Source organism: Podarcis cretensis (assembly GCF_951804945.1).
Source record: "Podarcis cretensis genome assembly, chromosome: 5".
In the NCBI taxonomy this organism is placed as follows: Eukaryota; Metazoa; Chordata; class Lepidosauria; order Squamata; family Lacertidae; genus Podarcis; species Podarcis cretensis.
The window spans coordinates 48,256,323-48,282,945 of record NC_137174.1 but is presented as its reverse complement, the minus strand read 5'-3'; the positions used below and the strand labels follow the sequence as shown (position 1 = coordinate 48,282,945).

Here is a 26,623-nt window from a genome sequence, read left to right as displayed (position 1 = left end):
AGCAGCAGCAGCGAGGGAGAGCGACTCCAGGAGGAGCTCTTGGCCCGGCTACCCGAAGGCGCGAGAGGCGCCCAGAAGTTTCTAGCGGGGCAGCTGCCCTGCGTCTCTCCTCCTCCTCCTCCTCCTCCTGTTTGGCTCGGAGCGGCTATTTCCAGACACTTCCACCCCCTTCGGTGTCCCCTCCCTCCTCGCCATCGAGTGATAAAGGTGCCCAGCCGGCCGGGGCCGCCTCGCTTGACTCTCCAGCGCGTGGCCCAGCGGGCGCCTGCGCTGCTCCTCGCTCGCTCGCTCTCCGGCGCTGCCCGTCTCTTTCGCGCTCGCTCTCCGTCCGGCGCGCAGCAGCAGCAGCAGCAGCAGCAGCAGCATGAGCGCGGCCGCTCAGCCCCCCGCCATGGTCCACCTGGAGGCCGGCGCGGGCGAGCGGGAGCCCCTGCCTCCGGGCTGGGAGGTGAAGGTGGACCCGCAGACCGGCTGGCCTTTCTTCGTGGATCACAACAGCCGCACCACCACTTGGAACGACCCGAGACTCAGGGGGGACCCGCTGCCCAAGGTGCCGCCCGGTTCCCTTTTCTTGGTTTTTGCGCACGGGAACTTGGGAAGAGTTTGGCGAGGGGGGACGGGGGAGAGGGAGCGGCGCCCCCCCCATTCAGGGCAGGGGGCTCCCTCTCGACTTTATCGGAGTTAAACCTTAGGGGCGAAGAGCGCGCGCGTGGAGAAGGGGGTTGCGCGCGAGACCTTTGGCGTCTCGAGTTTTTTTCTTGGAGAGGGTGGGGGACACTCCTTGGGACTTGGCAGAACCGTCCTGGTTGGCGTATAGGTGTCTTCTGCGTCGTGGGGGTGGGAGAGGGACGCCTTTCTCAGGCACCGGGAGAGGGGGCGCTTCTTGGTCTCAGACTGGGGCGTTTATGGGGGGGGGGAGAGTCCTTCCTCTCCACGGAACGTGGCGCAGGGCGGCCTGCGTTGTGTGCGTGACTGTGGGTCTCGTTCTGCTGCGGTGACTCAGGAAGAATGTTGTTCGGGGCCCTCAGCTCTTTCTTGGCGGTGGAATTGGGAGTTGGTAGGGCGGGCGGGGGGTGAGACCGGCCGGGGAGCCGCAGGCAAGTGAAGGGCGCCGGGGAGCCTTGCTCAGCTGCAACTCCGGATGGCACCGCTTGAAGGACAGCGGCGGCGCGCTTCCCCGAGGCTCCGCGAGCAATGCAATGCGGGTGGGGGCAGTGCCAGGAAAAGCCTGTCCTCTCCCCCCCCCCCCCCGCAGTAGATGGCAATGCAGTGAGGCCAGGAGTTGGCTTTTGTCTCTGACGCACTGCAGTCCTTTTTTTGTGCGTTAAATCATTTGATACCTCGGTCCTCGCAGTGTTTATTTAAAGTTGGCTAACTCGGCCTGTAAAAACTTTGGATTTACTTCGCCGGGGTGTGCGCCTCAATTACTGAACAGCAGTTCTTTTAAAATCCCTTGTATAGGGGATTTCCATTTTTCTCTCTCCCCCTTTTCTTTTCCTTTATTATTATTATTATTTATTTTTAAAAGGCTTGATCATGGAAAGATTCCCAAATCTGGCAGTATCAGTAGACAGAGACATGTCCTGACAGCCACAGAAGGATGCACTTTAGAAAAACCAAAACTTTCCCCTCTGAGGTTCTGTCGTATTCATCCTGAGATGTGTAAGATTATGTAAAAAAACAATGTTTTTGTTCCATTTGTTCCATTAATCTGTTGGTTATGCAATGACCAAATGACTTGTCTGAACTAGAAAGTTAATACCATAGTGGAAATAATTGCTGGGTTTTCCTCCTATTCACTTGCAGGGTTTTTTCCCCATATGCTTCTTTTAGAGAGTAAAACAGTGATTGGCATACATTGGTATGTGTCATACCTCTTGGAGAAGTCATATTCACAATAGTCAGAAGTACAACTTGCTTAGTTTTTGGGATCTTGTTGAGCATGCCGGAGCAAAGCTGCAAAGTACCAGTCAAATAGATTTGAGTGATCTCTACTAAACAATGTACTTGGCTTTTGTCCTGAAAACGTCATTGCTTCAGCTGTCAGAGAGAGATCTTGATGTTCTGGAAGCAGCTTCCAGCTTTACTATTAAAAAGTTGCGCAGTGCCAGTGATGTGAGGGCTTAAAACTAACAGCCACACCAAAGTGAAAACTAACACTCAAACCATTTTACAATTACTGTCATTTCTTTTAAATTAATTGGGGGTTTTTAAAGCAAACATTTATAACAGCCTTTTTGATTAAAAATATTATATCCTTGAAGGCTTAACCAGAGTAAAATAGCTCTCTTTGAAGAACAATTCAAATAACAAATTATATAATTAGTTCATTTAAAAATTTGAAAAAGGTCCCCATAGCTGAATAACATTGCCTAACTAAAAGTCGGGGACGCAGGCGGCGCTGTGGGTTAAAGCCTCAGCGCCTAGGGCTTGCCGATCGAAAGGTCGGCGGTTCGAATCCCTGCGGCGGGGTGCGCTCCCGCTGCTCGGTCCCAGCGCCTGCCAACCTAGCAGTTCGAAAGCACCTCCGGGTGCAAGTAGATAAATAGGGACCGCTTACCAGCGGGAAGGTAAACGGCGTTTCCGTGTGCAGCTCTGGCTCTGGCTCTGGCTCTGGCCAGAGCAGCGATGTCACGCTGGCCACGTGACCCGGAAGTGTCTCCGGACAGCGCTGGCCCCTGGCCTCTTAAGTGAGATGGGCGCACAACCCCAGAGTCTGTCAAGACTGGCCCGTACGGGCAGGGGTACCTTTACCTTTAACTAAAAGTCACAAGAAACAGAGGACTTCTCAGCTTTTCTAAAAGAGTGGAGTGTGCTGGACTTCCAAATGTCAACATGTATGAAGTTCCAGAGACATGGAACCAGGCACATGTGAGGAGGGGGCACTTACTATGGGCCTTGGAGGGCTAAGCCAGTGCAGGGTTCCTGCTAGGAACCTGCCAGACTTATGTTGTTGTGTCAGAAATGCCATGGGCCTCGTAGCCAACTGGGGTCCAGTTCTTGTTGAAAGGACCTCTTCCAAATCATAGGCCAGCAGCTTGCTCTGTGCTTCTATCCTGGCCTAATTGTTGATTATATCCTGTTTTGATGGATAGATATAAAAATATTGCCTATACAATTTTTCCTAGTAATGGGCTATATCGTGCACACCAAATTTCAGCTTTCTAAATAGCATAAAATGATATTGATTATGCTGGGGTACAGTTTTCCTTTTTTTCTAGGAAGAGATGAGTACTATGTATGCGTCAAATTTCAGCCTTCTAGTGGTCTGAAAGCAGTGATGAGAAGCAGATATATTTCCACTACTGTATTTTTCTTCAAAAATTTCTCCATTTCTACAAATTCATTGTAAATAGGATAAATAAAAATGAGAAGTACACATAATCTGTACAAGATAAATCAATCCTGATTTATTATGGACATAAGAAAATTATATTATTCATCCCCCCCCCCCAAATCTTATAATTGACTGGAAGTATCTTATACATAAGGGCATACAAGTTGAGAAGAGTGATGTACAACTGTTCTCTCCCTCCACCCCGAGCTAAGGCAGCAGAATGTCTTGGACTACATTTGGATCCAATTTCAGGGCTCTACCTTATTAGAAAATACCCTACAATTTTGATTTACCAAGAATGAATCAGTCAGTGAGGCACAGCCTGTTGAAACAAACTGATTTAACATGGAGACAGACTGCATATGTTTGAACTTAATACAGTATACGTAATGATGGAATTTGAAGTTCTTAAATACAAGCCAATATTTTAGCACGTAGAAGAAAAGTAATCTATAGATTTTCTCATTCAGACATATCGCATGACGCTAAATACAGGTTAGTTTGAAGCTGGAAACAAAAAAAAGCCATGTCCACCTAGGAATTTTGTACCCAAAAGATTTGGTACTTTGCAGCTTTTGGGTAATCGGTACCTTCCAAAAGAAAGTGGTTTAGGTCTTTGTGCAGCCAATAAGATTTCTCTGATCCTGCAGCATGTCATGCAGGAATTGGGTACACTGAATCAGCATAGTCAGGTTCCACCCAAAAACTGTAAAACCCTGGATGGCCATGCCCTAGGCACAATTTTGGTGAATGTCTAATGCCTCTTTTTTATTTTGTGAATTTCAGATTGATTAATGTCGTAATCATTCACTGTTAATGGGTTGCAGCTGAGAACTCAAAATACATTGCTTGAGAAGGAAACAAAATATTCCTCTTTCCATGATGGGGATTAAACATACTTATGTCAAATTAAACTGTGTAACAAGTGGAGACATGGTGTACAGCATTTCTCGCCTACTGAAGTATCATTTACTGGGGGCCAATGAACTGCTGCTATGTAAAAGCTGGTTGAAAATGTTGCTGCACAGCCGCTGCCCCAGGTGGCGTCTGCAATGTGTAGGAACAGCTAACCACCTGGGTTGACCCTAGCATGTGAAGAATCTCCATGGCAGCACTGCACATTCCTGTCAGCAGTTAGTGCTGGCATGGAGACTCTTCATAATAATGGGGTGATCCACCTCATAAGCTCCTTCTACAGGTTCCAAAAGCTTCGTGCAGCCATCCACTGCCGTAGTAGAATGGCCATTTGAGCAGCCTTTCCATAGCTTTAGAAAATGTGTGAATAAATCTTTCGTGTGTTGAGAGTCTCAGCCCCCTTTGAGTGTGCTATATGCATTTAATATTACAAATGGAAAGGTCCCCTTTCTTTTGCAGGGGTACACAATTGGAAAACAGGAAGGAGAAACTTAATTCTCATAGTATGATTTAAGAAGCCAAGATGCTAGATCGTGGATGATATTCAAAGTGCATAGCCATATCAGTTTAATTAGACTAGCCCTTTAATTAGACTAGCAGTGTGCTAGGCCAACTTGGATATTTTTGCACTGAAAAAATAAAGGCTTGTGAACAGAAATAGTTGGTGGTTTTTAAAGTGGTTTTGCTATTTCTCTAAAAACAGGGTTTCAGTTATAGACCAAAATGTTAGGAAATGTCGAGTGAATTTTTTATTTTAAAAATGCTTCAGTAGTTATAAGATGCTTTTTACTCTCTTGCAATAATGGGAAATGTTGCTGTACGTGAGCTATAAATAAAAGTAGCATTTGCAGTGTTAGGAATACTACTGTACTAATGCAGTAGTAGTATGAAAACTTATTATATCCCACTGATTTTAATGGAATTTGCTTATATAGCATATGATTGGTTTCATGTTAGATTAACAAGTGGTAGTTAAAAGTATTTTTCTTCTTGCCAGGTTAGAATAAATATTTATACATTTTTTAGAAGTAGCAAAAATGATTGCAGCATTTGAAGCACCGACTGGGAAATAATGTTTCATAGGAAAGGAAAGTTGGTAAATATGCCAGCTAAAATAAAAATAAGGGTTTTCTCCCTAGGCTTGATTATTATTATTTAAATGTGTTGATTTAAAGGTGTACTGTTAATTTGTCAACAGAGTAGGCATTACTATAAGCCATAGATATGACTATGGCCTAATATAGTTTTTGGAATTTGCCAGTATGTTGCACACATTCAAATTATGTTGTTTGCAACTGGTAACCTTGATTAGCATTGTGATTTCATGCTTTAAAATAGCAGAGCTAGGAGTAATTTCACATGCCAGTAAAGTGGCCTCAGATCTTCCAAACATGGCTGCTGTTAGGGCCAAAGTTACACAGACAGACTGTATGTACATAATAAGATGGGCAGATGGATGCTACTTCATTCTAGATTGCTTCATGACTAATTTTGAAATATATAACCTCCTCACTTGCCATCTTGAGTGTTTAAGTCTGAAACAAGATAGGAAAAAAAATTGTTGAGCCGTTTTTCTTTTGGGTCAGATTTACTGACCCAGTAGAGCCGACCAAGTAAAATAATAATTTTTTACTGATGGATCTGACCAATGGGCCATCTCGCCCAGCTTCCAGTTCACATAGTGGCCAACCAGATGCCTATGGGAAGCATTTTTAAATTTTATTTCTAAGCCACAAACATGGTCTTCTTAAACTGACAAGTGTGTGTGTTTGCGTGTATGCACGCACGTACACATGTATGCGTATTTGAATGAGCAAGGAAGTGGCTCCCAGCTTGCCGTCTTGGTGAAAACTCCTAGGGAGCAAATGGCACATCTTCCAAATCATTATTTGACTGTTTGCTCCCTTGAGGTCCTGCCTTTTGAGCCTTAAAGCATGCCACACTTGTCCCCATTTCTGTTTATATACCAGCTTCATGCTTGGGACAAATATGAGTGTTACCTATACTGTACCTGTCCATGTTACTTTTAGGTCATCATTAAGGAGAGCTTAAACTGTCTGTCTGTCTGTCTGTCTGTCTGTCTGTCTGTAGGCTGAAGAGGGTTGGTACAGTGGTACCTCGGGTTACATATGCTTCAGGTTACATACACTTCAAGTTATACACTCCGCTAACCCAGAAATAGTGCTTCAGGTTAAGAACTTTGCTTCAGGATAAGAACAGAAATAGGGCTCCAGCGGCATGGCAGCAGCAGGAGGCCCCATTAGCTAAAGTGGTGCTTCAGGTTAAGAACAGTTTCAGGTTAAGAACGGACCTCTGGAATGAATTAAGTACTTAACCTGAGGTACCACTGTACAACCAACTGATAAACAAGAATGGTTTTTTTTGTATATAATATTGTCTAATTGTATAAATACTATAAGAAGAGCCTCCTGATTTTTAGCAAATGATTTTCTAGCACATTTCCTTTCACTTATGAAATCGTGCTCCTGCCCAGCTTCTAAGCTACCTTTCCTTCTTCTACCCTTCTTCCGTAAACATTCTGTCTCCAGGAAGGACCCTGATCCCCCTTCCATTTAGCAACTCTTGTGGGCCTATGATTTACACTTGGAAATCTACATAGGTTTGCCTACATTTCTGATTGTTTATTTTGCATCGTGGCATTGCAGTGTCCTTATTTTGGCCCACTGAGCATTAAAATCATGTACAGGTTCACTGCTCTGCCTCTGAGGCACATTCGTACTGTAGCAAATAACTTGCTAGAAACTCTGTCTTCCTCTTCTCCAAGGAAAAGCTCTTTGTACTGCTTGCTTTTAGTCTGGTGAGATGAAGCGATGATGCAAGTTCAATTTATGCAGCATTTATTTCATCATCTTCTGATGGAGCCTGAGCCTAGCATCCATTTATAGGCATGTAGGGTGAATGGTTTTGTATGCTCTAAGGAAGCTAGGGCATTGTTGCCAACGAAGGCCCATCTTGATACACAGGCAAATAGTTTATTTTCTATAAAAACCAAGAAAGAAAACTCACTAGATTCGTTCAGTTTCTGAATTGCCTCAGGTACTTTCTTTTCTTGCCAGCATGTTTACCAGACACTGCTTCAGGAAACAACTACAAAGCCCACTTAATTAGCATTAAGTATAAATCATGATATAAAATTGATTAAGATATCAAAAGTAGACAGGTGCATAAATACACTGCATGATGAACCAACAGAGATAATAAATCTGAACTAAATTGAAAAATGAGTCAGTTTGGCTTTTTGGAAGTATTCTTGGCAAACACTAATGAACCCTGGATCTTGTATATGCCAGCACTAAAACGTGAGGATTGAGACAATAGAAATCAAGCACATATCTGCTTGCAAAATAGGTGGTTATATTGTACTTGGACTCAGGAGACCAGAAGTGTCTTGGTCACATTAGGTAAATGAAATGGAAATAATAGCCTGTTAGGTGTTTAAAGTTCTATCGGTGTAAATTACTTCTATATAATTATGATAAATGAGAACATAGTAACCTGGCAAGGACGAAAGAGACCAAAAGCAAACCTCACCACCACCAAACCCAAGTTTAATTGAGGCGATTAGCTACTGTCTTTGTGAGAGGATGGTAGAAGGAAGCAGGTGGTGATTCCATCTTTATTCCTTCTTCTGGATCACCTGATTGTTCAATGCGCTTGTCCTCTTCCACCTGTTCTTTTACTCTGACCCATTTGTTTATATAGACAAAATACTAGCCAGAAAAATGCACATGTTTAGCCCATGAGGCAATGGGGCGGAATCAAAATGGGTCCAGAGGCTGGTAGAGTGTTGGGAAGAGAGGGATCAGAAATATTACAACTTTAGAGGTATGTTTGTGTTAGCTGTATGTTTTCAGGTCAAATTTCTATCTGAATAGCTTGTACTGAATAGTATGCACTCATTCTGTTCTTTACAGTGCTGCACTTTCATTATAAAGTTTTACCATAATTCTACTCATGCTGGCAATTGCCCCACCACCTGTCATACACTGTTAATGGACTTGGGCCACAATCCCTTGCACAGTCACCTAGGAATAAGCTCCATTAGACAAAGGGGAACTTGCATCTTTTTAAACGTGCACAGGACTGTCCTGTGTTAAATGCAGCTCATAGTTCTAGTGTAAACGGAAAATGCACTAAGAGAGCACCAGCAAACTTGGACAAAACAGACCATGAAGACCTGCAAAAGAGGCTACTGTAGGTACACCCTTAGATTAAGATTGTGTTACATATTTTTGAGTAAACATAGCTCTTCTTCCTCTTGCACATGCTCTCAAATGAAAAATCATGACAATCTCATACCATTGCATCTGTTGCAGCTTTCCTACACTAGAGCCAGTGTGGTATAGTGATTATGAGCAGTAGACTCGTAATCTGGTGAACTGGGTTCGCTTCCCCGCTCCTCCACATGCAGCTGCTGGGTGACCTTGGGCTAATCACACTTCTTTGAAGTCTCTCAGCCCCACTCACCTCACAGAGTGTTTGTTGTGGGGGAGGAAGGGAAAGGAGAATATTAGCTGCTTTGAGACTCCTTCTGATAGTGATATAGCGGGATATCAATTCCAAACTCCTCCTCCTCCTCTTCTTCTTCTTTCCTGTAAATTTCAAGATACAGCTAGATCATAGGAGCATTAGCCTACATAAGGAATGCATGAAAACTGAGCAATATTTGTTTCACCAGTGGAACTAACTTCCACTTTGCTGTGGAGAAATGCTTGCCAAATCCTCTTAAGGAAATAAAGGCATTCTCTAACCTGAACAAACTGCAAGTGTGTAAAGATTGTCGAATTTACCTATGTTGTTGTTGTTTAAGGGTCTGGCTTAGGTCACATCCACACTATATTTTTAAAGCACACTGCTTCCTCTTAAGGATCTTGGGAACTGTAGTCCCATCAACCTTAATGAACTATAGTTTCCCAATGTTCCATGTGCTTTCAATGTATGGTGTGGAAGTGAGTATGGCTGAGATGCTTTCTGACTGCCTTCTTCCTGGGAAGTCATATGAAGGATGTAGCAACAGAGCATTTTTCTTTCCCAGTTGCAAAATTTTGTGCTGACTGCTCCTCCTTCATTTATCCTTTTTAACCTCTCAATAGTAGCCATATCCTTTAGACAAAACAGTTCTTGTAATTCCCCTCAAGTAAATCTTCTAGCACGATTTGGCTGTCTCTTCCCTGGTTTATAATTAATATTTCCAGCAGGCCCATCTGCTGAGTGGGAGCAAGCTCCTTCCACAAGTGGCCTGCTGGTAACAATGACCTCTGACCTCTCCTTCTCCCTATGTGTAATAGCGAGGAAGGGCAGTGGGTAAGAGTCATACACACAAGAGAAGGTGGTGTAGAGACCTCCTTGAAATGCACTCTTCTGTCTCCTTCTTGGCTTTGTACATGGCCCCTCTCCCTGCCAGCTTGGAAAAGCAAAAGCAGTATGTGTGTTTGCGAGTAGCTATCAAAAGGGCATGAGAGGGCATGGAACCATCCCAGCTAATTGGATATGGGAGAGGATGCAGCATTGGGGCTTCTTTTCCTGCCTGTTTCAGTTCAGGAAAAGCAAATGAGAGACAGACAGAAGAGTGGAAGGCTAATAAAGCCCATGGTGGTTTTGAAAGTCAAGAGAGGATGAAAAGTATACAAGGAACATAATTATCTTCTCACACCCCTTCGCCTCTGTCCCGCACCTCCGAACAAGGAGGAGGGGCTGGGTTGAGGCTGCAGGCCTACCATTTCCCAAACCTTACTGTGTAGCCTATGCACACTTTCAGAACACTTATGGAGGGAGAAGCAGGCTGTACGCATTGACCCCACCTTCAGTGTCCCTGCCCTGTTGGCTCCATCCCTGGCCTTCATTCTTCTTCATTCTACAAGCAGGAAGGTTGGAAGGGGAAGCCTTCACTGGTTCAGCCAAACATGCTTAGAATTATGCATGGGAATGGAAACCTTATGTGGCCAAGGCTTCCATTCTCATTAAGTATTCAAAGTGAATGAAACTGAATTCTGTTCAAAAATGTGAAGGTTGGGGATGAAGCTGGCAGGTGCAGTGAAGGCAGGGCAAGCATGCACAGCCCCATTCCTCCATGGGTTGGAGGCAAAGCCTTGAACCGGGTTTATATCTTCTGGTCAAAGCATGCCTGGTCATGTAATGCCCTACAGAGTGATTTGTGTAAAGCCGTTGATTGGATATCATATAATGCTTCTTAATGCATTGTAAGTGTAGCTGGTACTTAACCTCAGTACTTAGGGAATTGTTTAAGGTGTGTCTGCATTCCTCACTCATGTGCCTTGTAATTTAAGAATCTCTCTCCCTTCACTGCACTGGTGAAGCAAAGCAGAGATAAGATGCTTGGAAGCAAAGCAGAGATAAGCAAAGCAGAGATAAGATGCTTGGGCCATTCGTATTCATTCTAGATCACTTGGATTTAGCAGATCTAGTTTAGACCCTTTTGATATTTTTGCATTTGATTTATTTAAGATAGTTTTATCTTAGGTAAAAAGTCCCAGGGAGATTTGCATAATAATTAGAATACAAGTAAAGCAGATGCAGTAATTATAAATATACAGTACAGAAATGGTATCAAGAACTGAAAACCCAGATGAATACAATCACAGGAGGCTACAGTTGTGCCTGAAAGTCCAGGGAAAATAAAAAGATCTTTGCCTGGCACTGAAAGAACACAAAAACCCAGTTTTTGTGATAAGCCCAAGGTATGATAACTTAAAATGTCCCTTCTTCCTTCTCTTCCCTACAATAACATTTCAGTAGACTGAGACTTGCACCAGAAATCCCAAAATACATTTTAATTGCTCCTCCCACAACATGGACAGCAGAATGAAGGTGCATTTTTAGAAATGATTAAAGATTTCAAACAAACCCTTTCTGGCTAGCACAATTTTAAAACTTTTTAACACTCAATCACTTGTCTGTCTTTATTCTAATTGATTTCTAAGGCCAGATTTGGCCGTAAAGGCTGCTACAGGCAGCTCAGAATTAGGAAGCTTCTCTCCACATGAAAGAACTCTTCTCTCTGAATTGCAGAGTGTGACTCCCACCCCTTCCACTTGCAAGGAACGAGGGTCTCTCCTTTGCAGAACAAGTTGTATTCCCTCCCCTTTACTAACTGTGCTTCTCTGGAACTAGGCATATTTCACGTTCATGTCAACTTTGTTGTTAATATTAAACTCCTTTGAGGGTTTTCTACAATCAAGCAGTGTATAGATTTTATGAAATAAACATTAGTTTTTTGCTCTTTTGCTCACTTAGACTAGCAGCATGGGTAAGAAACAAAAACAAAACTCAATGCAATGCAGAAACAATAATAATAAAATACAAGACCAATAAGCAAGTAAGAATATAGAACATTCTAGTTTTCCTAGTTTGTACACCTCTCTGAGATCTTAAGAAAACTTAAGTATAGTAAATGCAAACCACAAAAAATATAGTTATAATTAAATTATGTAGTAAGAGTTAAAACAGCAAAGAAAATAAAATGACTGGTTCTAAAGAATATTGGAATATTTTTTATTGCAAAACAATTAGCCCTTGAAGGTCAAATAGGTGAATAGCTCTTGCTTGATAACTGATGGCAAATAAGAATTGCTTCCAGATATGATAAACACAGAAAGTCTTATTGGCTGAAAGAGAGCTGACACTTCCACTTGTTAAGCTTTCAGTGCACTGATGAATATAGGTCTGTGTGAGCAGGGAGAGGGATAACTTTTGTGGGTAGTAACTGGCCGCTCATATGTCTCTTTTCCTAATTTATTCTCATTTTCTGGAATTAATATCTGAAGTTTATCAATCTCGTTTTCTAAAAGCCTTCAGATAGACTGACTGTGTGCTTGTGGTAGACTTCTCTCTATGTTATGTACTGAAGTTCTCACCCTGGGCCTGCAGGGGGATACTGTAGATAGTTTTCACTCAGGTCCATATATGCAAATAAGGGATCGAAAGTGACGTTCAGTGATTGGATAGTTACAGAAAATGGTTACTGTTGCGTTCTAGTGGAGCTCTATATAAGCAGGCTGGCTGAACCCTTCAGTTCAGTTCTGTTCTGGCCTGTGAATAAACAAGAGCTGTTTGAAGAATCGCTGTGTCGTCTGATATTTTCACCCACAACTTAACACTCTATACATTCAGGCCTGCTCCAGTTATGCGTAAAATGAAGTAAAAATGCAATTTAAAGCACAAATATATAGCTGAACCTTCCTCCACGTTAGCTTGACAGCTACTTGCCATCTGGTTGCTTTCCTTCCAGTATATTTCTGGTATAAGAGCCTGACCCAGGTGGGGTGGGTGGTGGGGAGACCCTGCGAGACTCGTGTAGTTTGTCCCTTATTTAATGATATCTGCCCTGTGAGCAACAGCAGTACTTGTTATCTGATCTCACACTTGGAGATTCATCTAGAATGCGAGCCCAAAATAGAAAGACCACTGCAGGAAGAGCTTCATTAGAGGTCCGGGGGGGATTTCTTGTACAAAGTTCCATTTCCATCCTGTGTAGTGTCTTAGTATCGCATTACAAGCATACTCCAAGCTTTTATCTTCCATTCTCTCTGAATGGTTTTTCGTTTGATCTTCCTACTTGTACTTCCTTTCGCCTTTCCCCCACACTTTCACTCTCACATTATTGCGGCTGATAAACCCTTGCTTGACATTCAGTATTATCCATCTGTATCCACCATCAATAACATTCTTTAAATAGCAATAAAAAGAACAATACCGGCAACGTCTCTGCATTGTTCCCTGTTAACTTACGCGTTTTGAATATTTCTGTGCTGCTACCAATTTTGTTGTGGAGAAGGAATGGTGTTGTCAGCCATTATTTGTAAATACACAATGAGGACACTTGCCAGGGATGACACATAAAACGTTACAGGGTTTAAATGAAACTGCGTTTTTCAGACGTCCAGAAGATTAAGCATTTGATGCAAACTTGCCCCTCAGTTTACAAGAATTAAAAGCTGACCCTTAAGTACAAATGATTGTTACAACTCTGGCTTCAATTTATTGAAACGAGTATTTGCAAATTAATACATACACATACATGTGTGTGCACACACTCCAAGCATTTGCAAATCCTAAGCATTTTCACTTTAAGAAAACCTGGAAAGCAGCTGTAATAGCATCCACAGGGGTCGTATGATCAGGGCCTGCTTTCCAGCCTCCTTCTGACTTAGCTTCACAGCGTTTAGCATTTCTAGAACCCTTGTTTCTGGCTTCTATCTCACCGCACAGTTTCTGGGAATCCTAGAACAGTATAGTTGGAAGTGACCCTGAGGGTTCTCTAGTCCAACCCCCTGCAATGCAAGAATCTCAACTAAAGTATCCTCACAAGGTTTGGTTTCCAGACCCTTTTATCATCTTGCACAGCTTGCCAGTATCCTCCTTAAATTGGGGTGCCCAGAACAGGACCACAGGTGTGGTCTGATTCACTCCTAAGCAGTAGTGGCTAGAGGGGTGGAATTGCTTACCTGGCTTCCCAGTGTGGAGGTCGCTGCCAATAACAGAGGGGTGGTGGGCAGGTTAGCATGGTGTGGGCACAGTTGCAGTAGCATCAGAATTGCTGCTGTGCCCACACTGCGCTGAATTCCCTGACACCTCCCCCTGCCCCTCAGTGACATGTGCATTAGGAAGCCACTGTGAGCTATGCTGCCCTGCTGTGCTCCACTGGCTGAGTTTTTGCCAACAGAACATTTGTGAACAGTCCATGAAATCACAGCACATCAGCCAATGTGGACAATTGCCTTCTTGTCTAGGGCCAATTGCTTTGAAACCAAAGCTTATGTTCCCCTCTACAAAACCCTTTGTGAAATGTCTGAAGAGTGTTTATGCAACTGAATCTTGCATTCATGAAAATCACTATAGAAGTTGGCCTAATAAATGGTAACCCTACCTCTTCTGTACTGTACAATCCATTCTACATGCTGCTACACGTGCTGTGTGGATAATGGGATTGGACTTAGAGACTCCAGCCCTGACAGAGCAGGAAACCTGTTCCAAGGGATCTACAGTTTTGGCTGGCCTTAGTTGCCAAGCCTAAAATGATGGTTGCCAAGACCTTGGCCCTCTCCTTATCCCTGACCTTGCACTGTGCCTCTGCATGAAATCTGGGGCAATCTCTTGCCCCCTCTCTCCAAGTTCAGAGCTGGAAAGGAGGAGGCAGAGATTACCCCCTTCCAAAGCACAGAGTAACTGCAGAGATAATTCCTGCAGCCTTCATCAGCTCTGAACTTGGAGCTGAGCAGTGTACCATTTTGCTGCTGCAGCAGTCTCTAGGCTTCCTTTCCAGAGCTAGAGGGAAAGGCTGAGACATGTTTTGGTGCTGGGTGTGACAGGTCTTCCTAGTAGTTGTGCTGTGCTTCTGAGCCTCCCTACCTTGAAACTGGAAAGGAATGTTTGGCTTTCCTTGTCTCACTTGTCCAAGAGAATCTGAACCCTCACCCTGCAGAGTGGCGTCATTGACCCTTTTATATTACGCCAGCATGCTCTGGTCTCTTGTGTTTAATCAGCAGTAGGTGCAAGAACTGCTGTTTCAGAGTAGGGAAGAGTTGCTAATGTTGTGCACAAGCTGTGTACAAAAGAGATGGTGGGAATGTGGCAGAGAGATCAGGGAGAACCCTGGCATTTATTCCAGGAACGTTTATGCTAAATCAAATTATTGGTCCACCTAACTCAGTACTGTCTGTGACCTGACTGGTAGCAGCTTTCCCTTGTTTCTTGTAAGAGTATTTCCCAGCTCTTCCCAGAGATGCTAGGGATTGAATCTGGAACCTGTTGCATGCAAAGCACATGCCTTGTCACTGAGCTGCAGCCTTTACTGTGGACCCACAGGTTCTAATACTAGTGCTGCCTTTCACCAGCTAGCAAAAAGATACATGGAGTGAATCTGTCAAGGTCTCCACCACACGTCTCATGCAGCATGTTGTGGTAGTTTCCCAGCACAACTCTTTCCATGCTCTGTATCAGCCACTGGAAGGTACAGGATTAGGCTGTAAATTTGATATCTTTTAAAATATCTCTCCCACCCTCCCCACCCCCAAAAAACCTGCATTAAGTTATTTCAGTAGTTAATGTAATGTCTTAATAAACTAAAGGCAACTTAATAAACAAGCCAATAGAATAGAAGCATAGTAAACAAACAAAAAAAAAACTTTACAACATGCTGTTGATAGTACCTGTGTTAATTGCAATGCATGTTTGAAAATACCTACACTGAAATATATTTTGTCTTAGTACCAACTTGATTCCCTAGAGTTCTTATAATTGTATTAGCCTTTTCAAGTTAGAATGCAACTAGGCAAAGGAGTTCCCGTGGGCATACAAGAAACGTTCTGGTGTGTAGATCAACACTGCTTATTAACAGCTTGTTCTGAACTGTATAAATCCCAGCTCCTAAATCTGTACCGTGTGATCTGTTTGTTTGCCTAGGAAAACCAATCATCAGCAAATGGTCCATCTCAAAATAGTCCAAACCAGTCCCAAGTCAGAGACGGAAACATGGGATACCCAAAGCTTCGTGCTGGTTACATCCCCATTCCAGTCATACATGAAGGTGCAGAGAACAGACAGCAGCACTATCCTGGCTATCAGCCTAGCATGCGAGCCAAGCCAGAAACCATTCCTCCCACAGCACGGGCCCCGTCACCTCTAAGAAGAAACTTCGTCCGTTCACAGTCCCCAGCTAGGGGATTTGCAGAAGCTGCCCCAACAGATAAACCTTGTGGACAGACAACAACAGCTGCACCAGTCCAAGTACCCCTCTCACATAGATCCGAGGTAAGTTGACAGAATTGCTGTGGTATGTTTTGCATTAGAATATTTGCACCGTTTAGGGTTGCAATTATAGTGTGGAGTTGAGTTATAGCTGACACATAATTGGCTTTTCTTCCTTTACTCCCAAATATTACTAATTTTGTATGTGTACTTCGCATATATGCTGTGGTAGTCAACAGATCTTGTCCGTCAGTCCCCCCACATCATGTATATAAAAGAAATTTCATACATATAAACATTCAAGGCATCATTATTTTCTTGCATACTGATCAGTTTAGAAGGAGATGCATTTCATGGCAATACCTATTCATTTGATTACTTGTTTCCAGAGAGAACTAGATACTATTGAAAAGGAAGATCATTTGCAAGCTGATTTTCACATATAATTAAATTGCTTGGTATGTAAGCTCTGAACCACTTTGAGCTCCATAAAGTGAAGCTATAGGCATGCTTGCATTCACTAAGTTGGACCAAGCAGTGCAAATCTGTGAGAGTAAAGGTGAGACTGTATCTGTTGCGTTAAGTTTAAAGCTTCTCCTGCAGGAAAGGAAAACATAAACCTGAAATAAGACTATAAGGGATTTTCAGTTGTGAATGTTTACACATGATTTCTATTTAAAACTATAAAGAAATAACAAATTGGGGTTTGTCTGCACAGTTGCCCATCACTACAAAGCTTTAATCTCCTTTTCGTTACGTTTGACTAAATTTAAAACCAAAAAGTGGTGTTTTGTTGTTGATATTCTACTGGTAAAATGCAGGAGGGAGTCATAATGCAACATACTGTTTGAAAGGTATAGACAATGCTATGCCAACACTGCATCTGACTCTGGCTGCAGCACAAGCCAGCGATACATTGAAGGTGCCTTCACCCAGCCAGCAAAAGACAGCACAGGCAAAGGACCCCTTTTATAGTTTTATGCTGCCCTCAGTTTTTTGCACAAGTAAGAGTGGACAAAGCCACTCAAAATACTTCAGGTTTAAATCCTTCTGATATTTTATTGTATTTAATATGATACCCATACATAATATTTTGTTGGTTTTTTTTGCATTTAGTTGACCACAATAACATAACCATAAATTAGAGGTGCTGGTTTAGGCTTGTGCGGTATATCCAGAGCCGTGAAGCTTTGTATACGTGACCACTCTTGATAGGCCCCCTCAGACACTCAGCAACAGAAGCTCACTCTGCATTTCCTTAAAGCAGTGGAGTCTGCTAAGTTGGATTGCTGCTTGTTAAATCAATCTCACATTTGTTTTTCTAACTGTGACTCATGAGTTTTACAGCTCCAAGATTTCAATTTTCTTAAAATTAATTTCCATTTATAATTAACAGAACAATTTAAAGGAAGGAATTAATTTGGTTTTCACATTTCTCCAGCATCCAGACTGGGGCAAGGGAAAAAGTCCAGAGGGAGCTTTCTTCAGATTAAAATATGCTGCTAAGCATGCTTCAACCTGTTGTTCCAGGCATTGTGGAGTGCCTAGTCTAGTGTATAAAACTGCCTAGTCTCTATGCCATATAGCTACTACCACTGCAATATCATAGATCCAGTAACCTCTTTTTTTGGAAAACAAACTTATGGTTAATACGATATTATAATATGAATAACAATTTTGGTTTGTTTTTTCTCCAGCAGTCACCATCACCTGCACCTTCTGAGTCACCAACCCTTTCCCCTCAGTCACCAGGCAGGCCCAGTTCAGGAAGCCACCAGCTCCCTCGTGGATATATTCCTATCCCTGTTATTCATGAGGGGAATTTTCCAAGGCAACCATTACAAGTCCACCATCAAACACAGAAGACACATTATCCAGCTCAGCAAAGTGATTACCAACCTCACCAACCGGTTTATGGCAAAATTCAGGTTGATGATCTGGATCAGAGGCCACAACGGGCTCAGTCACCAATCAGGGTGTCACAGAGAGGTTCAGCCAGTCGTGAAAGTTCACCAGGCAGAATCCAGTCTCCGACTTCCATAAGAATACAGTCAGTTAGACCTCAGGTAGGTGTGGTGAGCTTATACTCGTCCCTCTTTGATTTCCATTAGTATTTATTCTGCTGATTATATTTGGATTGCATTACTCATGCTAGAAATTTGCAAGGTAATCTAAAAGCCAATATCCATTCATTGACACAACTACCGGTAATCAGCTAATGTATTCGTAGCAGATGAAAAATTATAGCTCCCATTTTTTATTTTTTTTAAAATGAAACTATCTGGGCTCTGCTATAACCATAATCTTAACTTTTGTCTGTTTAACATAGTTTCCTTATCCAGATCCTGTTAGTTGTGAGAGAAGCGGTCCATAAATTATAGTATACACCGTATTGTGCAACCATTTCCCCTCAGTTGAAGGAACCTCCTGGAGTCTTACTGTTAACGACATTTTACTGAGTGTTCGTTGGTTTTATCTACAATTCAGTTAACTAGCCTTTGAACTTTTTACACTGTAGGGCATGCATAGGCAAACTTGGCCCTCCAGATGTTTTGGGACTACAACTCCCATCATCCCTAGCTAACAGGACCAGTGGTCAGGGATGTTGGGAGTTGTAGTCCCAAAACATCTGGAGGGCCAAGTTTGCCTATGCCTACTGTTTGCCTATGCCTGTTTGGCACAAACCATCCCCACCACCAGACACTATTTGACATCAGGCACTGGACAGGTTACGCTGTAGTTCCAAACCCTTAAGCGTGCTCCTGATCCTTCTTTTTCCGACCATTGGTAGAACTTGGCACTTTTTGAATCTGATACCTTTTTGTGTCATTGTGTGGCAAAAGAAGCAGTCTCCAATTTCAAAAAGACCTAATTATAAAGTGAAGGGTTAGATTAAGGCTGGAAAGGAAGAACTGGGAGCACGTATAGAATGCACTGCCACTTCTTAATTTGCGGTTACAGCCACAGCTTGAATTCAAGTGGCGGGTTTCAAAATACTGCTTTGAATAAGGCATATTTTGTTCCTCACTATTAGATTCTCCCATACATACATACATACATACATACATTTGTCCATCACACCTTAAAAAACAAAACAAAAATCCACAATTTTCTCCCCTGTTCCTGTCTATTCATGTTCTGTTACTTTTTTTCATAACTTTTGTATCCATAGAAGTCTCTTCTCGGGCTCTGGTCTATTTTGGGGGGGATTTGTTAGTATTTTAAAAACTGGTGCAGGTTGAGTGTAGACTCATATATATATATATATATATATAGAGAGAGAGAGAGAGAGAGAGAGAGAGAGAGAGAGAGAGACAGACATACAACCTATGACTGAACATTTAAATGTCATACATCTGGAAATGCTGAACTCAGTGCTGTCATTGTATTTGAAGCTGAAATCCCATTACTTCTTTTCTTGATTCCTGTTTACCACCAAATGTTGTTCTCATTCTTCAGGCCTCGCAGCCCCAAGTGGCAACACAAGTGCCAACACAAGCATCGCCACCAACTCTACCACCTGATATCAAATTTGAAAAGAAGACTGGCTCCTCTGGAACGGAAATCCCTGCTGCATTCATCCCCATTCAAGTTAGTCATACAGATACAGATGCTAAGCCAACTTCACAAAAACCTCCTCCCGCAGCAGAAAATGTGGATAAAAAAGTTCCTTGCCCCCCTAAAGCTGCACCTGTCGAAGAAAAACCTATCCCACAAGAGCCTGAACCACAGAAGACTGCAGAAGAGCTTCAGAAGCATCCCGGAGTCTTGAAAGTTGAAGCCATTCTGCACAGAGCGCAGGCCCTGGAGCAGGTTGTCGATTCCTTTCAAGGCAAGCAGAATGACAAAAAATACCTAATGATAGAAGAAGATTTGACCAAATTGCTGCTAGCTTTGGACTCTGTGGACCCTGAAGGCCGTGCGGATGTCCGGCAGGTCAGGAGAGACGGTGTAAGAAAAGTTCAGAATATATTGGAAAGACTAGAACAGAAAGCAGATGATGTCCCAGAGCCCGTTGAAGGGGACGGACATCAGCCACCTTTGCCTGAGAATAATCAACTGTCACAGGGGAAAATGGATGTTGATCCTACGATGGCGAACCTTCCCAAGGAGGCAAGTGATGAGAATGCCAAGGAGCAAATCAAAGTAGAAGTGAATCAACCTGGATCTAAGGAAGAAGTAGCCGCCGGTCTTGCCAAAGAAACAAATAGACCTGAAAACGTGACTGAACCATAGCCACAGGAAAAAAATTAAAGTCCTCGGACTGTTTAAGTTAAAGTGTGTGTTAAGTGAAATTTAACTTGCATGCATTTCAGGAGCTTTGCACCAATTGGTTTTTAATAAACATAGCAGCTTGGGACACTGTAAACACTCAGGTGGGGGCGATGTGGGGGCATAAGGAAGAAGAAAAAACATTTAATCTATTTTCTGTATATTGCTCAGAGGATGCGTCTGAAGAATATCTTGTAAAAGAATTGTTTTCACACCACTCTGTGGTAGGGGAAGTAGGGTCAATATCAGCAAGTGAAACTTTTTAAAGGGCACTCGGCGGCAGTGGGAGGAGGAAAAGTTTTCAATATTAGGCACTTTAAGTAATGATGCCTGGATAGCATGGTAATAAATTGTAGGGATATTTATATGTGTTAAGAACTTCAGTGCTATATTTTAAATGGAAAAAAGAAATAAATAATAACGTAGAAACTTGATGAACCTGTGTGCTTTATAAATGGGAAATGCTGACAGTATTTACAAACCATTTTGTTACGTATTTCTAAAAATAGATTTCATCCAATACCTTATCCCGGCTTTGGAAATGCCAACTTCCACATGCTTTTGAATTAGTCTGTGAGTTGTCAAGTTTACATGCATTCCATCCAGACCTAGCTGAATTGCCTGAAGGGCCCCCACCTAAGTATTCAGAGTTGCACAGTCAGATGACGACTCACACAAAAAATGCAGAGAGAACACAACGTAAGCAACCAGTGCTGCTGTTCACTTCAGGATAGAGTTGTCAACAATCATCTCAGCTGAGATACCATGAGATAAAAGGTACTGACTGGTTCCGCAAGCATCCATTCTTTCCACGCTCTAATTTCTTTATTGGACCCAGAGCTGACATTAAAACAAAGAGGGAAGGGAGATGTCTTTTGAATAATCATAGTAACTGGGGACTGGTGTGCACATGTGTACATTAAGTCCCTTTTAGGTAAAGGTAAAGGTACCCCTGCCCGTACGGGCCAGTCTTGACAGACTCTGGGGTTGTGCGCCCATCTCACTTAAGAGGCCAGGGGCCAGCGCTGTCCGGAGACACTTCCGGGTCACGTGGCCAGCTGGTAAGCGGTCCCTATTTATCTACTTGCACCCGGAGGTGCTTTCGAACTGCTAGGTTGGCAGGCGCTGGGACCGAGCAGCGGGAGCGCACCCCGCCGCAGGGATTCGAACCGCCGACCTTTCGATCGGCAAGTCCTAGGCGCTGAGGCTTTAACCCACAGCGCCACCTGCGTCCCTTTTACCTACTAGCTAATACTTTCCTGATCACATCCCCCATGACCTATTTTTTTACCACTTTTTTGCCCAGCTCAGTTTCAAAATAAGCTCGGGCTGGTGGAAAATAACAATGGAGGTCCTTTGCACTGAAGTTTCAGCACTGCAGCAACAGTTGAGCATCTGTACAATTTTCTCTTGTACAGCATACATTGGCATTTGTCAAGGAAATGATGAGTAGTCAAAGGTATGTAGCTCTGTATTTGTTGCATATGTATGAAAACCTGGAGCAAAATTAGATGGTGTAATATTCTATATCTTGGGCACCTGTAGAGGGGCTGCCACCACCTTTCATAACCTGTGATGGAGACAAGTTTATGATGTAATTTCCAACCTGTCAGCTTGGTGGTGGCTGAAAAAGATGGCATGGACCACTGGATGAGCTTTGCAGGGTTCCTTGAATTGCAGCGCAACAGCAACCTGTTACAAATATAGTCACCGTTTATGGCTGGTGCACTTGTCCATCCATAGACCTGTCATTTTAGTTTCACTTTGAGAATCAACAAGGTTATAGTTGGAACACTACCCTTTTATTGGCAATATGGCCACCACTCGAATATAAATGTCCCTACATAGTTTTTGTATGAGCTCACCAGCCGCATACTCCTGCAGATTCAATTTTGGCTGCAGACACACAGCTGACATCAGGCAACAAGAATACTTATTAAATTAGGGGAGTCAGCCACTGTGACTTCCCATATGCAAGATATAAACAGGAACTCTCTTGCTTTCTCCCTTACACATGCATACAGACACACTTTTATAATGTCACACTGGAAGAATTTATCCTGAGTTAGCCAAGATGGCAATCTGAGACCCTTTGCTACAGTCAGTACAACTTGTGTCTTCAAGAAATCATTCTTTTTCTTTTTCTTTTTTAAAAAAAGAAAGAGAACAACTCCATTCTTGAAATCAATAAGGTTATTGTTAAAAAATTAGTCTGCTGTGATGCAATTGATTGCTTGTAGGTGTTTCTATACTGTCCTTCAAGCATATTCCCATGGCAGTACATGAACCAATGAGAACAAAATAGTTGGAATTTAAATATAAACAAAATGTAATATCTAAAAGGCCTGCAAGATCACAAAAGCAAAACAAAGTGCTGAACTCAAGACATTTTTATAGGAAGTTGTTGTTTTATTTATTTATTTATTTATTTATTTATTTATTTATTTATTTATTATACCCTACCATTTTCCCTGACGGACTCGAGGCAGCTGAAAACATGGGGGGGGGGGAGAACAATAACGAAAAACATTTAAATAATTGAAACGATATATAAGATGTATTAAAAACATACAGATAATTGCAATAAAAACAGCACAGCACCAGCTCTTTCAGTAAAAGCTCACAAAAGTTTAGAATAAGGTTTTCAGTTGTCAAGTAAGAACAACATTGAAGGAGCATATAACCTATAATAAATAATAGCATCATAGCAAACTATTTTTTTTAACAGTAGCATAATTGATTTCAGTAATGGAATCACTGCCATTATTTCAGATACAAATCCAGTAACTTGGTCACTATTTCTTGACATGCACACAGAGAAGGAGAGTTCTTGACACAAGAATTTGATGCAAATTCGGTTTGAATGGGTTTAAAGAATATACTGGTATGTTGGATACGTCATGCCATTCCCATTTATCAGTTTTGTAGTCTTTTTTAAAAGTCATGCCATGCCAACGTAGTATTGACTCTTGGCCACTGTGTGGATAGTGTCATACATTTGTCACTAAATTTAACTTGGGCTTGTATCTGGGTGGAGATTGGGGTTCTATATTGGTTCTGGTTAGAGACAATAAACCTACTGAGTCCCCTAATCTTTCCATAATGGTGCAGGCCACCAATGGAATCCTCAAGTTATGAAGGCAATGGCACAGTTCCCTGCGCCATAAGCCTTTGAAATTAATAAACCTGCAGCGTGGCCTGAATTTGGGGGGGGGGGGTTGCTTTTTCCTAGCTGCAAAGTTCTGCAAAGTAGGAATAGTGCAGGGGAGTTCAATCCATTGTGCTATGTATGCCCCCAATGTTTATAAATCCTTTACCTTTGCCAAAGTGGCCACGAGTATGACTGATGGTGTTCTGGCTGAATTATCCCCATGAGGAATGCAGTTTATGAGAAGGACTGTTTTTTATGAGCTTAGAAGCCTGGGGAAATGGTTCAATCATTTCTTAAGGCCTTGAATTAACAGGCTGAATACTGTTGAGTTCACTGATAAAAAAGGAGGAACACTTCAAAGATTAGTACTTGGAATTATAGACAAGGAGCTTTTTGAGAGAATACAATTAATGGAAGAGTTAACTCTTCATAGAGGCAGCAAGGCAATCCAAGTTGATCAAGACTCAGGTGCGGGAGCAAAACCAAACTTGGAGTGACTGGAAACAGGTAACCTGTACTCCACAAAACAGTAAAAGCAGCTGCCGCAGCCATTTTAAAAGGGCAATTTTGGTTGCTCTCCCCACTTCCAATCTCTCTTCCTTTTGTAGCGAATCTTAGATCTGAAAGCCTGAGAGCAGGGACTGATCTTTGTAAGGCATTCAAGGAGGGTGTTTTTTTTAGAAAAACGACAACTGAAGAGTAGGATAAAAATACTTGAACTTACTCTTCAATTATCTGCAAATGCAGCACAAAGACCACTCAGAAGGAGCAATTCAGCCATTTTTGAAGATCTCTTTTCAGACAGCCTTTAGAGGGGTTTGTCCTTGATGAGAAGCACAGGGACGGAAGTGATCAAAAATGGCACTGATTGCAAAAGGTCTCGACAGATGCACAACCATTAAATCTAGTGTGAAATTCACGTCCTGGGTTTTGGGACATGCAGCCTTTACAAAGTTAAAGTCCTGCGTGCAGGCTTTCCATACACATCTGGCTGGCTACTGTGACAGTTGTACTAGATGGGCTGCCAGGCCTGCTGTTCTTATGGTGGCATCATATTGGAAACAACAAATGAAAGAATCTCTACTCCCTAGAATCATAGAATCATAGAGTTGGAAGAGACCACAAGGGCCATCGAGTCCAACCCCCTGCCAAGCAGGAAACACCATCAGAGCACTCCTGACATATGGTTGTCAAGCCTCTGCTTAAAGACCTCCAAAGAAGGAGACTCCACCACACTCCTTGGCAGCAAATTCCACTGTCGAACAGCTCTTACTGTCAGGAAGTTCTTCCTAATGTTTAGGTGGAATCTTCTTTCTTGTAGTTTGGATCCATTGCTCCGTGTCCGCTTCTCTGAAGCAGCAGAAAACAACCTTTCTCCCTCCTCTATGTGACATCCTTTTATATATTTGAACATGGCTATCATATCACCCCTTAACCTCCTCTTCTCCAGGCTAAACATGCCCAGCTCCCTTAGCCGTTCCTCATAAGGCATCGTTTCCAGGCCTTTGACCTACTGTTTTCTAGTAGACCAGGGACGCAGGTGGCGCTGTGGGTTAAAGCCTCAGCGCCTAGGGCTTGCCGATCGAAAGGTCGGCGGTTCGAATCCCTGCGGCGGGGTGCGCTCCCGCTGCTCGGTCCCAGCGCCTGCCAACCTAGCAGTTCGAAAGCACCTCCGGGTGCAAGTAGATAAATAGGGACCGCTTACCAGCGGGAAGGTAAACGGCGTTTCCATGTGCGGCTCTGGCTCGCCAGAGCAGCGATGTCACGCTGGCCACGTGACCCGGAAGTGTCTCCGGACAGCGCTGGCCCCTGGCCTCTTAAGTGAGATGGGCGCACAACCCCAGAGTCTGTCAAGACTGGCCCGTACGGGCAGGGGTACCTTTACCTTTACCTTTTCTAGTAGACCAGCCTTTGCCAGCCTGGTGATCTTCAGATGTTTTAGACTATAACTCCCATCGATCCAACAAGCACACTTGCTTGGGGCTGATGGGAGTTGTAGTCCAAAACATCTGGTGGGAAAAGGCTGTGATAGGACTTGGAAATGACTTGCAGCTAACCTGTGAAAAATGGAAGATCTGTGTGATTTGATGGTAAACAACACCAAAAGGAAGACAAATCAGAACACCCATTCCACCCAAGAACAAATCCTATTCTACAGTGGCCTGGTCTGAAAAAGTTGTCCCATATGATCACCAAGCTAAGAGGAGTTAGGAGTATTTCTGTAAGTCGTGCAATTCAGTTCACGAACTACCACACTGAGAACCTGGGAAGAGAGTTTGTATCGAACAACTGAGACAAAGCATCTCAGACTCAGCCACTGTGTAGTTAAAAATAAAACACCCACATCATATTCTGTTGAGACTGAATGTGAAAAACGTAACAGAGAAGACTTGAATCAGAAACAGAGAATGATAAATTTTATAATGCAAGTGGGTGTTGAACTCATTTAATAAGCTGTCTGCACAAAGTGTATCAATCCTATGGCGTGAGCTGTAACTAAGAATTTTTTCTATTTACATAATTGCTGATTCCTGCATTGGAAAAAATCCAGTGAAAATGACAACTATGGAGACTTCCATAATGATGTGTTGGGATATCTTATAACCCCCTCACTCCCATCATGGACAATATATTCTTATGAGTTTGTGGGTGGCAGACTCCCCTGTGTAATGCATTGTTGGTGCCAGACACTAAATACCTGGACCCAAATGTTAAAAGCTAAATAAGCCAGGCTAGTTTCTTCATGAGCTAATCGCCTGGGAGATGAGCCATTTAGAGAACAAAGGAAATGTAATGGGCCATTAAGAAAGGCTCTGTGCCAAAAGCCAAGTAGGTGGTGCCCCTCCTCCAGCTCTGAGTAAGAAAAAGAAAAGATAGAATCTAAAGCTGAGATTGAGCTATAGGAAAGGATGTTTCGGGTTGAAAAGGGCAGCAAGCTGGAGAGGGGCAGAGCGTGATAGTTGATTTCTGTTTGAATCCAAGGCTGTGGCTATGGGAGAAACAAGGCCCTCTTGGGGTGCCAGTGCTGTGAACCTCTGCATCGTAGGCTCAGGTTGTATGTATGTGAAATAAATAAAAAAAATTAAAAAACTGTCCAGTATGTTGTAAATAAAAATATGCCCTTTTCCCTTATGGGGTATCCAATAGCCCATATAGAGTCCTTACATAGGTTCCCTATTGGTAGGAGAAAATAACAGAGGCCAACCAGAGAATATTGAGAA

The 26,623-nt window shown here is 42.8% G+C and overlaps 1 protein-coding gene across 3 annotated transcripts; it reads left to right on the top strand.

The window, feature by feature from the left end:
- On the top strand, positions 1-20,685 carry BAG3 (BAG cochaperone 3). Of its 3 annotated transcripts, none has more exons than XM_079977166.1 (4): positions 1-550; positions 15,695-16,042; positions 17,680-18,045; positions 19,439-20,685. In XM_079977166.1, the coding sequence occupies exons 1-4, from the start codon at positions 365-367 to the stop codon at positions 20,213-20,215; spliced, it is 1,677 nt and encodes a 558-aa protein (XP_079833292.1). In that variant the 5' UTR covers positions 1-364; the 3' UTR covers positions 20,216-20,685. The 3 variants fall into 3 exon arrangements, with proteins under 3 accessions (XP_079833292.1, XP_079833291.1, XP_079833293.1); XM_079977165.1 differs by having other exon boundaries at positions 3-550; positions 17,677-18,045; XM_079977167.1 differs by having other exon boundaries at positions 4-550; positions 17,677-18,049; positions 19,455-20,685.
- Positions 20,686-26,623: the final 5,938 nt, after the last annotated feature.

Excerpts from the sequence above, each read along its gene's own strand:
- BAG3 (XM_079977165.1), top strand. The coding sequence starts at position 365 with ATGAGCGCGGCCGCTCAGCCCCCCGCCATGGTCCACCTGGAGGCCGGC. Across the intron at positions 551-15,694 it reads GGGGGGACCCGCTGCCCAAG|GAAAACCAATCATCAGCAAA; the intron begins GTGCCGCCCGGT and ends TTGTTTGCCTAG. Across the intron at positions 16,043-17,676 it reads CCCTCTCACATAGATCCGAG|CAGTCACCATCACCTGCACC; the intron begins GTAAGTTGACAG and ends TTTTTTCTCCAG.